Genomic DNA, 13,706 nt, shown 5'->3' on the forward strand with positions numbered 1-13,706 from the left:
CAGGGAACAGGATCAAAAGAAATCGGATGAATAAATAAATACGAGGAGGAAACTCACTAGGGGCACGTAAGTGTTCTGAATTTCCCGGTGGCCCCACCTCAGCCGGGACATAAAAGCCAGGAAGTTCTTTAACTTGGCAGTAAGTTTTCTAGGCTGAATTCCAGACCGGCGCCTGTTACAGTTCCTTAGGCTTTCTGCTTCGGAGGTTGCCACTTAGGACCCCCCCCCCCCACCACCGGGCCACACTGCTTACCTACAAAACTCTGCTTCTTACTCTCCCACAGCGGCGCTGCGCGCACACCATTGGCCACCAAGGCAAAGAAGGCCTTTTTCACCTGCAGACACATAGGAGAAACAAAACGGGCTTTAGAGTCCACGCATCGGGGGGAGAAATACCTTCCACGGGCAGAGCCAAGCCGATCTCACCGGCTGTCTTCCGTGGGAGCTTCTGTACGGGCGACAGGCCGAAAAGAGCGGAGTGGATTACCAGCAGCAAAGATGCCCGTGTTCTACTGTAAGGCATACAGGGACTGGAGAGTTTTTGAAATTGAAATAATCCAAGTAGCTTCAAAAAGGTTTTTTTTTTTTTTCCCATCCTATCTAAAGACTTTGGCACACGTGGAGACTTTACGTTATTTAAACCATACAGAAGAATTAAATGTCCGCACAATTTCTCCTCGAGGTGGTTGGCAGTTCATTTGAAAACACTGGAGCTATATGGAATGACTGGAAATGAAAAGCTGTCTGTCGTATGGTCAATAACAAAGCAAAAGAGTACACGTCCTCATTTCCCGGAGGCTGAGAAAGAAGAGTTATGCGACACATAATATACGGGTACTTTTATTGTGGTATGTGCCTGGCACAGGCCGGGCCCCGTTCACATCTGGCGTCTCTGCGAATCACCCCGACAGCCCCTCTGGATCCCAAGCCAGGTACAGGCACCAGAGCGGCTGGTTCATTAAAAGCCGAAAGCTCAGGGGCACCTGGGTGGCTCCGTCCATTAAGTGTCCTACTTTGGTCACGGTCTTGTGGTTTGGGTGTTCGAGCCCTGCGCTGGGCTCTGTGCTGACAGCTCGGAGCCTGGAGCCTGCTTCAGATTCTGTGTCTCCCTCTCTCTCTGCCCTTCCCTTGCTTGGGCTCTGTCTCTCTGTCTCTTTCAAAACAATAAACGTTAAAAATAAAAAAGCCAAAAGCTAAGTGCTGAAAAGGACTCTCTAAATACCGAGGGCAGATAAACACAGGGAAAACAGCTCACCTTTATTAACAACCAAAGGAGTGAAGATTGAAGCAAACTTATTATTTAGAGCTGCTAAATCGGCCAGTATTTTTCAGCGACAGCACCTAAAACAAGTGCTGTTGTAAAATCGCGTGGGGCCCCGTAAATTGTGTTTCTGAGATTCAGCTTGTATGAAGAATCACAAAAATATTCATACTGTTCGTGTGCTAGCTTTTACTGTTGAAGTCTGGAGTCACCCTAGATTTTAGGAGGAGGATTCAGAGATGTTTAATGTCGTGTTATTCTGATACTGAAACTAGAAAAGAAATCTCTGCCCCCAACAAAAGAAAATGTATGAAGTACTGGCATACCAAAATGAGAAAAAAAGCACCAAATAGAAAAATTAGGAAGACCATGTTGAAGTAAAAAAAGAAAAAAGGTTTATGGTGGCAAAAAATGTAGACTATAAAACTATGCACTGTAATTGTATAAAATATGTGTTTACGTGAAAAGATCAAAGAGAAATAAGCAGAAAATTAAGCTATTATTAAGGAGCTGGGACAGTGATGCTGTTGTTTCTTTTTTATTTTTAAAAAAAATTTTTTTAATGTTTATTTATTTTTGAGGGGGGGGCAAGCATGAGCAGGGGAGGGTCAGAGAGAGAGGGAGACACAGAATCAGAAGCAGCTCCAGGCTCTGAGCTGTCAGCACAGAGCCCGACGTGGGGCTCAAACCCACAAACCATGAGATCATGACCTGAGCTGAAGTCGGACACTTAACCGACTGAGCCGCCCAGACGCCCCACTTGTTAACTAAGAAAGAAAAAAGTTCTTCCCCCACCCGGTGTATTACAAGTCCCAGCTTCCCAGTGGAAACAAATGAGAGAATTACAGGGACCCAGGGTTCTCTAACAGACTGGGGTTGAGAATCCAGCACCTGTTTGTGCCTCTATGGTGACACGTCTCGCCTCTGGCATGACCTACGTGGGTGCTCGGCTCCCTCACGTGAGAACAGGGATGGCTGGGGGCTGAGGGAATCTCATTCATTACTCCCTAGGCTCCTCTCAGCCCTGCCCAGGACCGTGTCCTGACGGTCTACTCGACTGTCGGGGTTTCTGTCTGTCGGCAGAGGACAGGGAAGAGGAGGTGGAGGTGCCGAGGGCCAATCAGACGACATGGACAGAAGTAGCAACAAAGCGGCATCTGTAAACTGATCAAGTATTTTCTGAACCAGAGCTTGTATCAAGAATCCCGACGACATTCACGCTGTTTACGTATCTGCACGGCGCCAGGGGTTGTGAGCCGACCTACATGGTCTGCTAGCTCTACCCAGATGATTCTCTGGGGTCCCGGAGTGTGGTCTATCAAAGACTATGGGGGCGAAGTCACAGATAAACATTTTAAAACATTAAATTATCAGTTCATCTTGTTTTTCTCAACAGCGCAGAGCCCACCACGCAGGGCTCGATCTCATGAACCGTGAGACCATGACCTGAGCCGAGATCCTGAGTCGGAAGCTCAACCCACTGGGCCCCCACAGGTGCCCCAGGAAAACCAATTTTAAAATCATTTCTCATCATTCGTGAAACCCTAAGTGGCCACAGCTGTTGCAAACCCATTCCAGAAGGTTCCGAGTTTGGCCATGATGAAATAACTGTACAGGCCAGACAAAACACACAAAGCACTGAAAGCACCGGTGTGCACCACACAGGCAAGGTTTGAGAAGCCATGATTCCCGAGAGAAAGGCGCATGTGACGTGAGCTCCACAGTCATTCTGGAGATTTTCTGCGATGTTTTCCGAACCCTCTTCAAATAGGTGCATCTCAACAGAAAGCCAGATTCTTGCAAAAAGAATCCAACCCCAGGCAGGTTAAACACAAACAAAACCAGACCTCAGCACACATCAGACAAGATGCTGAGAATCAAAGGACAGGAGAAAATCAGCTGGAGGAAAAAGACACAACTGCTCTTAAAGAGGCTACAAGGCACTGACAGCCCAGCAGGGAGTCCGTTTTTCTCTCAAATGTAAAGACTCTTCCTTCAGAAACATAAAATCTCGCTTCCCTGACTAATCTGCTACCTAAAAGCTCTTAGCCAGCCCTGTAACTGCTGTGAAGTTGCCACATGCGTCTAAAGGCCAGCACCCGACTCTGCATGTTGGCCGGTCCACCCGTGGGGGCACACAGGCCGTGACACGGAAGTTAGGCACTGACAAGGTGTGCGGACTTCAGTGAACGCTGGAGCTGTGTGTCAGTGGCGAGGAAGATGGTGAGAAGATCCCCCAGGCAAAGAGGAAGTTAAGAAGTTAACGTGAAAAGTGCCATTGCTTCTGCAAGAGGAGGCAGAACCACCGGAAAATAAGGAAAAGAAATAAAACACCTCCTTCCCCTTCTTTTCAATGGATGAAATCGCCAGACCAGCTAGAGTCCCACCTCCACTGCTCAGGTCCTCGACCTTCTCTGAACCTGTGACGGACTAAGATGGTGTTTTCCTCACAGGGGACAACGGGGACTGACCGGGCTCGTATGTGAAGATGCTCGGCATGATGTCGGCGCCGAGAGCCCATCAGAATAAATGCTTTAACTGTCCGCCCTACAGGGATCCAGCCAAAAGCAGAGAGAGAAATAGCCACTGTTCTAATTCCACCCATGTCATGCACCCATGTCATGGGACGGACGAGTCCCAGCCTCTGAAGACCCAGGACAACGCTGTGAGGTGGAGGAGCCACCCTCACGCTGGCGCGGATGGCTTCATGGGTCCCCCAGGGGGACAGGCCTGCCTGGGGCTCCTGCGCTCTGGCCACACCTCCCTGTGAACCTTGGCTTTCACGACACCGCGTGCACGGAGCTGAGGAGCAACTGAAAACCTGACTTAGAAGGTTCTTTGCAATTACAGAAGGGGTGTTACCAGTTAACCAATAAACAGGATGAAAAGCAGATGCACAATCTGGCTCCAATTTGCAGGAAAAAACTCTTGGGGGGTCTTGAGTACCCCTGAAAGTTTCTCTTCAACGGCTATGCAATTTGCTCAAAGTGTCATCGGTTTTGAAATGTACTTTTAATAGGATTTTCAAGCGACCAAATGTTGATAATTTGGCAAGATGGAAAATAAAATTTTAATAAATGATTTCTTAAAATAGTAACAAGCCCCAAGAGATCTGGGCAGTCTAATGTCAAGTGGCACATCTGTGTTCCCCCCAATGTGAATCTGGTTCCTTCGATGTCTCTCTGTTCTCTATATGGTTTTACCTCAATTTTCAGTAACAAAGCTGATTGTGGGGCTTTTAAAATTAACGCTGATGAACAGCTAAAGCTCTTTAAAACTGTCCAATCTGGTTTCGTACTAAATTTTTACATCAGGACTTGACCAGTGGATTTTTTAATGAATGTTTATTTTTTGAGAGGGAGAACGAGCGAGTGGGGGAGGGGCAGAGAGAGAGGGAGACACAAAATCCGAAGCAGCTCCAGGCTCCGAGCTGTCAGCACAGAGCCCGATGTGGGGGCTTGAACTCACAAACTGTGAGATCATGATCGGAGCCGAAGTCGGACGCTCAACCGACCGAGCCCCCGGAGTGCCCCAGGACTTGTCCAGTGGCTTCAACACCACCCGGTGGCGGCTCTCTGGTCTCTGATCGTGCTCCGCTGCGTAAGGAAGGGTCCAGCTTCTCTGGGGTGAGGTACCCGAGCCCTTCCCACAACCCAGCCCCAGCCAACAGGCTGAACTTTCTTTTTTCCTCCTGTGTCACAGTGTCCCTTCTCCTTCAAGTGCACTTACTTACCTTCAACTCTACCTGTTAAAACCCGGCTGACCTTTGACTTCTAATTCCACAACAAAACCTCCCCGTGTCACTGCAGTCAAAGGCGGTGTCCCTTTGCTCTGCTCCCACAGCACCTAATTCGTATCCTTTCTGTGACCTCCGGAGTTCCCGTGTCTCCTTAAGCTTAAAAATGGCAGAGTAGAAACATTCCTGACGTTTCCTCCTGAAAGCCACCCCCAAGCTACAGGGACTAGGAACTGGGAAAGGGATGAGCCCAGAGGTCTGCAGGCCGGAAAGCAGATGGACGGCGTTAATGAGTCACAGGGACGAAGGGTGGCGATGAGGAGGGGCTGGGTGGAGCCCGGGGGGCGGGCGGCACACTGACCTCGGCCTGGACAGAGGGCCCGAGACGGGAGGCCCTGGTGGGGGTGGGCACAGAGCCACAGAAACACATGGGAGGCTGTTTCTGATCAGGGAAGAAAGAGCCACCTGCTGTCGCCATCAAAGGACCATTTTCCGGGGAAACGGCTGCACACGTGCAACAGTCGGATCAGACCGTTTGGGGACGGACAAGATGAGTGCAGCTCCCCTAGGAGCCCACCTGTGCACACGACGGGAACTCACTCAAATTTCTGGTGTTGGCTCTTAGTTATGAACCGATGGCCAAGACTCGCCGGCCACCTGACAAAACTGCGGAAGGTCCAGCTTTGGCTGCATCTTACCTGATGGGGCAGGAAAACAAAACTTCCAAGAAGTAGGACAAAAAGGCCGAGAGAGAAAGAGAGAGAGAAAGAGAGAGACAGACAGCGTGAGCAGGGGAGGGCCAGAGAGGCAGGGAGATACAGAATCTGAAACAGGCTCCAGGCTCTGAGCTAGCTGTCAGCACAGAGCCCAACATGAGGCTCGAACCCACGATCCAAGAGATCATGACCTGAGCTGAAGTCGGACACTTAACCGGCTGAGCCACCTAGGTGCCCCGTCAAAGAGCCTTCTTTAATACAGTAGTACTTGTAGGTGCAGTGTGTATAACCAGCTTTTAAAACTAACAAGAGACAGAAAGCTAGCCAAAATGATGAAACGGAAGAACTCTCCTCCAAAGAAATTCCAGGACGAAATGACAGCTAAAGAACTGCTCAAAACAGATATAAGCAACATAACTGAACAAAAATTTAGAACAATAGTCATAAAATTAATCGCTGGGTTTGAAAAAGGCATGGAAGACATCAGAGAAACTATTGCTACAAAGACTATGAAGCTTAAAAATAGTTATGATGAATTTAAAAATGCTATAAATGAGATGCATAATAAAATGGAGGCGTCCAATGCATGGATTGAAGAGGCAGAGAGGAGAATAGGTGAATTAGAAGACACAATTATAGAAAAAGAGGAAGCCAAGAAAAAGAGATAAACTGATCCAGGAACATGAAAGGAGAGTTCGAGAGCTGAGTGATACAATGAAACGGAACAATACCTGTATCACAGGAATTCCAGAAGAGGAAGAGAGAGGGAAAGGCGCTGAAGGAGTCCTTGAACAAATAATAGCAGAGAACTTCCCCAATCTAGGGAGGGAAACAGACACTGAGATCCAAGAGGCACAGAGAACTCCCCTCAGATGTAACTTGAGTCGATCTTCTGCATGACATATCATAGTGAAACTGGCAAAATAAGAAGGACAAAGAGAGAATTCTGAAAGCAGCTAGGGAGAAAAGGGCCCTAACATACAAAGGGAAACCTATCAGAGTGGTGACAGACCACTGAAACGTGGCAGGCCAGAAAAGAATGGCAGGAGATCTTCAATGTGATGAACGGAAAAAATATGCAGTCAAGAATCCTCTATCCAGCAAGCCTGTCATTCAGAACAGAAGGAGAGGTAAAAGTCTTTCCAAATAAACAAAAATTGTAAGAATTCGTCACCACTAAACCAGCCCTACAAGAAATCCTGAGGGGGGCTCTCTGAGGGAAATGTTGCAAGGAACGCAAGATACCAGAGACACCACCACAAGCATGAATCCCACAAAGGACACAATGACTCTCAACCCATATTTTTCAATAATAACACTGAATGTAACTGGACTAAATGCTCCAATCAAAAGACATAGGGTAGCAGAATGGATAAAAAAACAAAATGCATCTATTTGCTGTCTATAAGAAACTCATTTTAGACCTGAGGACACCTTCAGATTGAAAGTAAGAGGCTGGAGAAATATTTATCATGCTACTGGAAGTCATAAGAAAGGTGGAGTAGCTATACTTATATCAGACAAACTAGACTTTAAAGTAAAGGCAGTAACAAGGGATGAAGAAGAGCATTATATAATAATTACAGGGTCTATCCATCAGGAAGAACTAGCAATTATAAATGTCTACACACCGAATACAGAAGCACCCAAATACAAAACAATTAATCACAAACATAAGCTTATTGATAAGAATGTGCTAATAGCAGGGGACTTTAATACTCCACTTACAGCAATGGATAGATCAACTAGACAGAAAATCACTAAAGAAACAATGGAAATGAATGACACATTGGACCAGATGGATCTGACAGATATATTAAGAACTCTACATCCTGAGGCCTTGGAATTCACTTTCTTCTCAAGTGCGCATGGCACCTGCTCCAAGACAGATCACATACTGGGACATAAAGCAGCCTTCAATACATATAAAAGAATTGAGATCCTACCATGCACAGTTTCAGATCACAATGCTATGAAATTTGAAATCAACCACAGGAAGAAGTCTGGAAAACCTCCAAAAACATGGAGGTTAAAGAACACCCTACTAAAGAACGAATGGGCCAATCAGGCGATTTGAGAAGAAATTTAAAAATATATGGAAACAAATGAAAATGAAAATACAACAATTCAAACTCTATGTGATGCAGCAAAGGCAGTCCTAAGAGGAAAGTAAAGTACATTGCACTCCAGGCCTGTTTCAAGAAATTAGAAAAAGCGCAAGTACAAAAATCTAACAGCTCACCTAAAGGAACTAGAAGGAGAGCAACAAGAGCACCCCAAACCTAGTAGAAGAGAAATAATAAAAATCAGAGCAGAAATAAATATAGAATCCAAAAAAAAAAAAACCCAAAAAACCCCAAACCAAAAACCAACAACAACCAGTTGAACAGATCAATGAAACCAAGAGTTGTTTTTTTGAAAACATAAACAAAACTGACAAACTTCTAGCCAGGCTTCTCCAAAAGAAAAGAGAGAGCACCCAAATAGACAAAATCATGAATGAAAATGGACTTATTACAACCAACCCCTCAGAAATACAAGCAATTATCAGGGAATGCTATGAAAAATTATATGCCAACAAACTGGACAATTTAGAAGAAAGAGACAAATTCCTAACCACACACTACCAAAATTTACATGGGAAGAGATAGAAAATCTGAACAGACCTATAACTAGTGAAGAAATCAAATCAGTTATCAAAAATCTCCCAACAAATAAGAGCCCTGGGCCAGATGGCTTTCCTGGGAAATTCTACCAGACATTTAAAACAGAGTTACTACCCATTCTTCTGAAGCTATTCCAAAAAAAAGAAAAAAAAGAAAAAAAAAAAAAAAGAAATGGACGGAAAACTTCTGAACTCATTCTTCAAAGCCAGCATCACTTTGATTCCCAAGGCAGACAGAGACCCAGCAAAAAAAAGGCAACTACAGGCCAATATCTTTGATGAATAGGGATGCAAAAATCCTCAACAAGATACTTGCAAATCGAATGCAACAGCACATAAAAAGAATTATCCACCATGATCAAGTGGGATTCACTCCTGGGTTACAGGGCTGGTTCAATATTCGCAAATCAATTAATGGGATACATCACATTAACAAAAGAAAAGATAAAAACCATATGATCCTGTCGATAGATGCAGAAAAAGCATTTGACAAAATACAGCATCCCTTCTTAATAAAGACCTCGAGAAAGTCAGGATAGAAGGAACTTACTTAAACATCATAAAAGCCATCTATGAGAAGACCTCAGCTAACATCATCCTCAATGGGGAAAAACTGAGAGCTTCCCCCTGAGATCAGGAACAGGACAGGGATGTCCACTCTCACCACTGCTGTTTAACACAGTGCTGAAAGTGCGAGCATCAACCATCAGCCAACAAAAGGAAATAAAAGACATCAGAATAGGCAAAGAAGAAGTCAAACTTTCACTTTTCTCAGACGACATGATACTCTACAAAGAAAACCCAACAGACTCCACCAGAAGCCTACTAGAACTGATCCAAGAATTCAGCAAAGTTGCAGGGTACAAAATCAACATACAGAAATCGGTTGCATTTTTATACACCAACAATGAAGCAACAGAAAGAGAAATCAAGAAACGGATCCCATTCACAATTGCACAAAAAACCGTAAAATACCTAGGAATAGACCTAACCAAAGACATAGGTGATCTGTATGATGAAATTTATAGAAAACTTATGAAGGAAACTGAAGACGACACAAAGAAATGGAAAAACATTCCATGTTCATGGATTGGAAGAATAAATATAGTTAAAATGTCCTTACTACCCAAAGCAATCTACACACTCAATGCAATCCCAATAAAATTGCACTGGCATTCTTCTCAAAACTAGAACTATCCTAAAATTTGTATGGAACCACAAATAGCCAAAGTAATATTGAAGAAGAAAACCAAAACGGGAGGCATCACCATCCCAGACTTTAGCCTCTACTACAAAGCTGTCATCATCAAGACAGTATGGTATTGGCACAAAAACAGACACACAGACCAATGGAATAAAATAGAGAACTCAGAATTGGACCCACAAATGTATGGCCAACTAATCTTTGACCAAGTGGGAAAAGGTATCCAATGGAAAAAAGACAGCCACTTTAACAGATGGTGCTGGGAGAACTGGACAGCAACATGCAGAAGAATGAAACTAGATCATTTTCTCACATCGTACACAAAAATAAAGTCAAAATGGATTAAGAACTTGAATGTGAGATAGGAAACCATCAAAACCCTAGAGGAGAAAGCAGTAAACCACCTCCTTGACTTCAACTGCAGCAACTTCTTACTTGACACATCCCCAAAGGCAAGGGAATTAAGAGCAAAAATGAACTACTGGGACCTCATCAAGATTAAAAGCTTCTGCACAGCAAAGGAAACAATCCATGAAAGTAATAGGCAACTGATGGAATGGGAAAAGATAGTTGCAAATGATGTATCAGATAAAGGGCTAGTATCCAAAATCTGAAAGAAACTCATCAAACTCCACACCTGAAAAACAAATATTCCAGTGAAGATATGGGCAGAAGACATGAATAGGCACTACTCCAAACAGGACATCCAGATGGCCAACAGACACATGAAATGATGCTCAGCGTCCTTCATCATTAGGGAAATGCAGATGAAAACCACACTGAGATACCACCTCACGCCGGTCAGAGTGGCTAAAATGAAGAAATCAGGAGACTCTAGGTGCTGGGGAGGATGTGGAGAAACGGGCACCCTCCTACACTGTTGGTGGGAATGTAAACTGGTACAGCCCCTCTGGAAAACAGGGTGGAGGTTCCTCAAAAAATTAACAGTAGAACTCCCCTGTGACCCAGCAATAGCACTGCTAGGAATTTACCCAAGGGATACAGGAGTGCTGATGCATAGGGCACATGTACCCCAGTGTTCATAGCAGCGCTCTCAACAACAGCCAACACATGGAAAGAGCCTAAGTGTCCATCAACGGACGAATGGATCAAGAAGATGTGGTTTATCTATACCATGGAATACTACATGGCAATGAGAAACAATGAAATCTGGCCACGTGTAGCAACATGGATGGACCTTGAGGGTGTTATGCTGAGCAAAATATGTCAGGCAGAAAAGGAGAAATATCATATGTTTGCACGTATAGGAGGATTAGGAGGAACTTAACGGAGGACCATGGGGGAGAAGAAGGGGGGAAATAGTGGGGGAGAGGGAGAGAGGCAAACCATGAGAGACTCTTGAATACTGAGAACAAACTGAGGACTGATGGGGGTGGAGGGGAGCGGGGAGATGGGCATGGAGGAGGACACTTGTGGGGATGAGCACTGGGTGTTATATGGAAACCAACTTGAGAACAAACTATTTAAGAAAAAAAAAGAATATTAAAGGACCAATTCAGGGGGGCCCAAGACTTGCTAATCGAGGTTCCAGGGAAAGAAAACAGCTGGAAGGAAATTACTGAGGACACAACCCACGGAATAGAGACCTGAGGGACACGGACGTCGGGTTCCAGAGGCACACCAGGCGCGCAGCCCAGTGAACAAAAACACCACGACGAGGCACAGCTGTATGAAATCCTGGAGTACCGCATGTAAAGAGAAAACCCCGGAAGTTTCAAAGGGGAAAAAAATCATATATAAACGGTAGAGAATAATTTAAAGAAATCCCAACAGATTTCTAATATAGCCAGCTGCAACGAAATAACGCCTTCAAATTCTGAATAAAAATTATTTTCATTATGGAATTCTATACCCAGCTGTCTATAAGGTGAGCATGAGAGACACAGATATTTAAAATTTCATGTAATTATCTCCCGTGCGTCCTTCCACGGGAGTGTTAGGGACCGAATGTGTCCCCGCAGATTTCCTACGTTGGAGCCGTCACTGCCAATATTGATAGTATGTGGAGGCAGGACCTTTAGGAGGTGATCAGGTTTAGGTGAGGTCACGGGGGTGGGGACCCCACGACGGGATTAGTGGCAGAGCTCTGTGCTGTGAGGACACAGGGAGAAGGCAGCCGTCTGTAAGCCAGGAAAAGAGCCCTCACTGTGGAGGTGACCTGACCGTCACCTCCATGTCACCTCCATCTTAGCCCTACAGCCTCCGTAACTGAGAAGCAAACTCCTGCTGTTTAAGCTCCGGGGCTGTGCCGGGTTTGTGCAGCCCGAGAGGGCGAAGACAGAAGCTACTGAAAAATGTACTCTGCTCCCCCAAGCCCCCCAAAGGGGAACGAATCAAGGAAGCAGAAAGCACATGTTCAATGGACAGGTGTTCCCAGAAGAAGTGCTCCCGGGAGGACAGGAGGGCACGAAGGCTCAGGAGGCGGCTGTGAGCAGTTTGGCGGTGACGCCGGTGACGCCGGAGCAGGGGACAATGGACCCACGAGGAGGGGCTCCAAACGGAGCTGAAAACATGTCTGACCGGTCTGACCACACAGCAAATTCTGTCAAGAAGTCAGAAGGTGTGAGAGGAGGCAGAGGGTCAGGGTGGAGAACAGGAGCGTCTACACTCCAGGAAGGACACTGCACTGTACACAAAGGGAAACTAAGTGGAGTCTGCACGGGGCTCGGCAGTGACTCTAATGGACAGAGCGGTGCCAGCAAGCCGGGCAGGATTTCGCTGCCACCGCAGCACCGGGCGTGCTGGGAGGACGGGCGCCGAAGGAGCACCGTGGGCGGCGGGACACCGGGCTGCCAGACCCGGGAGTAGAACACGCCGGACGTTCCCGAACTGCGGGAACACGGCCGTCAGGTCGAGAGTTCACAGCTCAACTGGCGGCTGCCGGGCAGCGTGACAAAGGCATAAGGGACAGGGGCAGAGGCGGCTGCTCTTCTATCGTAAGCTTTTTTGTCCTACTTGACACCAAAAACGATTTCCTGACACTTTGAAAACCCCCCCGTTGGTCCCCAGTGCACGCTTGTGGGCTTAGCGTGCCCCCCAGCCGCCCAGTTAGGGTCAGCCTGCGGGGACAGGGCCACGGTTCACCCTCCCTCCCCCTGCTTCAAGCAAAGTGCTTTGCCCCGTTTTATTCTTTCCGGGCATACCGATGCTAGAACCTCCTTTGTTCTGGACGCCGTCTGCTTATTTGCTGGTCCTGAGAATTACTCAGCTTATTGAGGAATCTTTCTATATTTTATTATTTGCTCTCCTACCGGGTTTCGAGTCCTCTGTACATTAGATGATGTCGCCAACAAGTCAGCAGTCAAGTCCCTGTCTCAAATGTTGATGGGCTTCGAGTAAAAGAATCCTAGGTTTCTTAGCTTGGGTTCCCCGGAAAGCAGAGCCCGACTTGCAGTCACTGATCTGGGAACTGTGACCTCACGAGCGGGCGTGGAGGACGGGGCTGAAACGGGCCAGCAGGCGAGCCAGTATATCGATGGGTGGCTGGGGTGGCCGCAAGGCCAGGCAGACTGACTCCGTTCCACTTAGTTCCATTGGGATCTTCTGAGGACCGTCCGCCCTGGGGTGCAAGGTGGAGGCCATTATCCACTGGCTTCTGTCCTGTTGGTGAAGCGGGCTGGAGGTACGCTGGCGGGGATGGAGTCAACAGGGGGCATGAGAGGATTTTAAACTGGTGCATGAGAGGCACCGGATGGGACTGGGAACTGTGCTCCAGGCGGGGATTTAATGGGCGTTCTTTGGAGGGGAGGTCCACTGCGAGCCATCGAGTCGCTCACTGAGCTGACCGCACCTGCGCGTCCCGTCCATCAGACACCATGCCAGGCTCTGTCAGCTGTCAGCTGAAGCCGAGATATGCCCGTCCCGGTTTTACTACCCTGATGGAACAGTCCAGAAAGGAAATGGGGCTCAACCTCTGTGGCCTTTTTGGTCAATGCATAGAGTAATCCTAGAGATTACTATTCTTTTCCTATTATGAATACTTTGTTGACACACCTTACCTGGGATTGGGGCCACATGCCTTACCCACAGGCTTTTCTTGCTTCTGCTTCTTGATTTATGAGGAATCTTGTTTTCTTTCATCTCCAGCCAAAGTTCCACTGAGG

At 46.6% G+C, this 13,706-nt stretch overlaps 1 protein-coding gene across 4 annotated transcripts in view; it reads right to left on the reverse strand.

The window, feature by feature from the left end:
• The window catches only part of PRKAG2 (protein kinase AMP-activated non-catalytic subunit gamma 2), a 261,692-nt gene that overhangs the window by 24,869 nt on the left and 223,117 nt on the right, over positions 1 to 13,706 (reverse strand). For all 4 annotated transcript variants that reach the window (XM_039230753.1, XM_039230754.1, XM_039230756.1 and 1 more), the window contains one exon: positions 254 to 335. In XM_039230753.1, coding sequence (XP_039086684.1) covers positions 254 to 335 — 82 coding nt within the window. The remainder of the gene's footprint in view (positions 1 to 253; positions 336 to 13,706) is intronic.

Source organism: Hyaena hyaena, unplaced genomic scaffold (assembly GCF_003009895.1).
Source record: "Hyaena hyaena isolate Hyena2069 unplaced genomic scaffold, ASM300989v1 scaffold_50, whole genome shotgun sequence".
Classification (NCBI taxonomy): domain Eukaryota; kingdom Metazoa; phylum Chordata; class Mammalia; order Carnivora; family Hyaenidae; genus Hyaena; species Hyaena hyaena.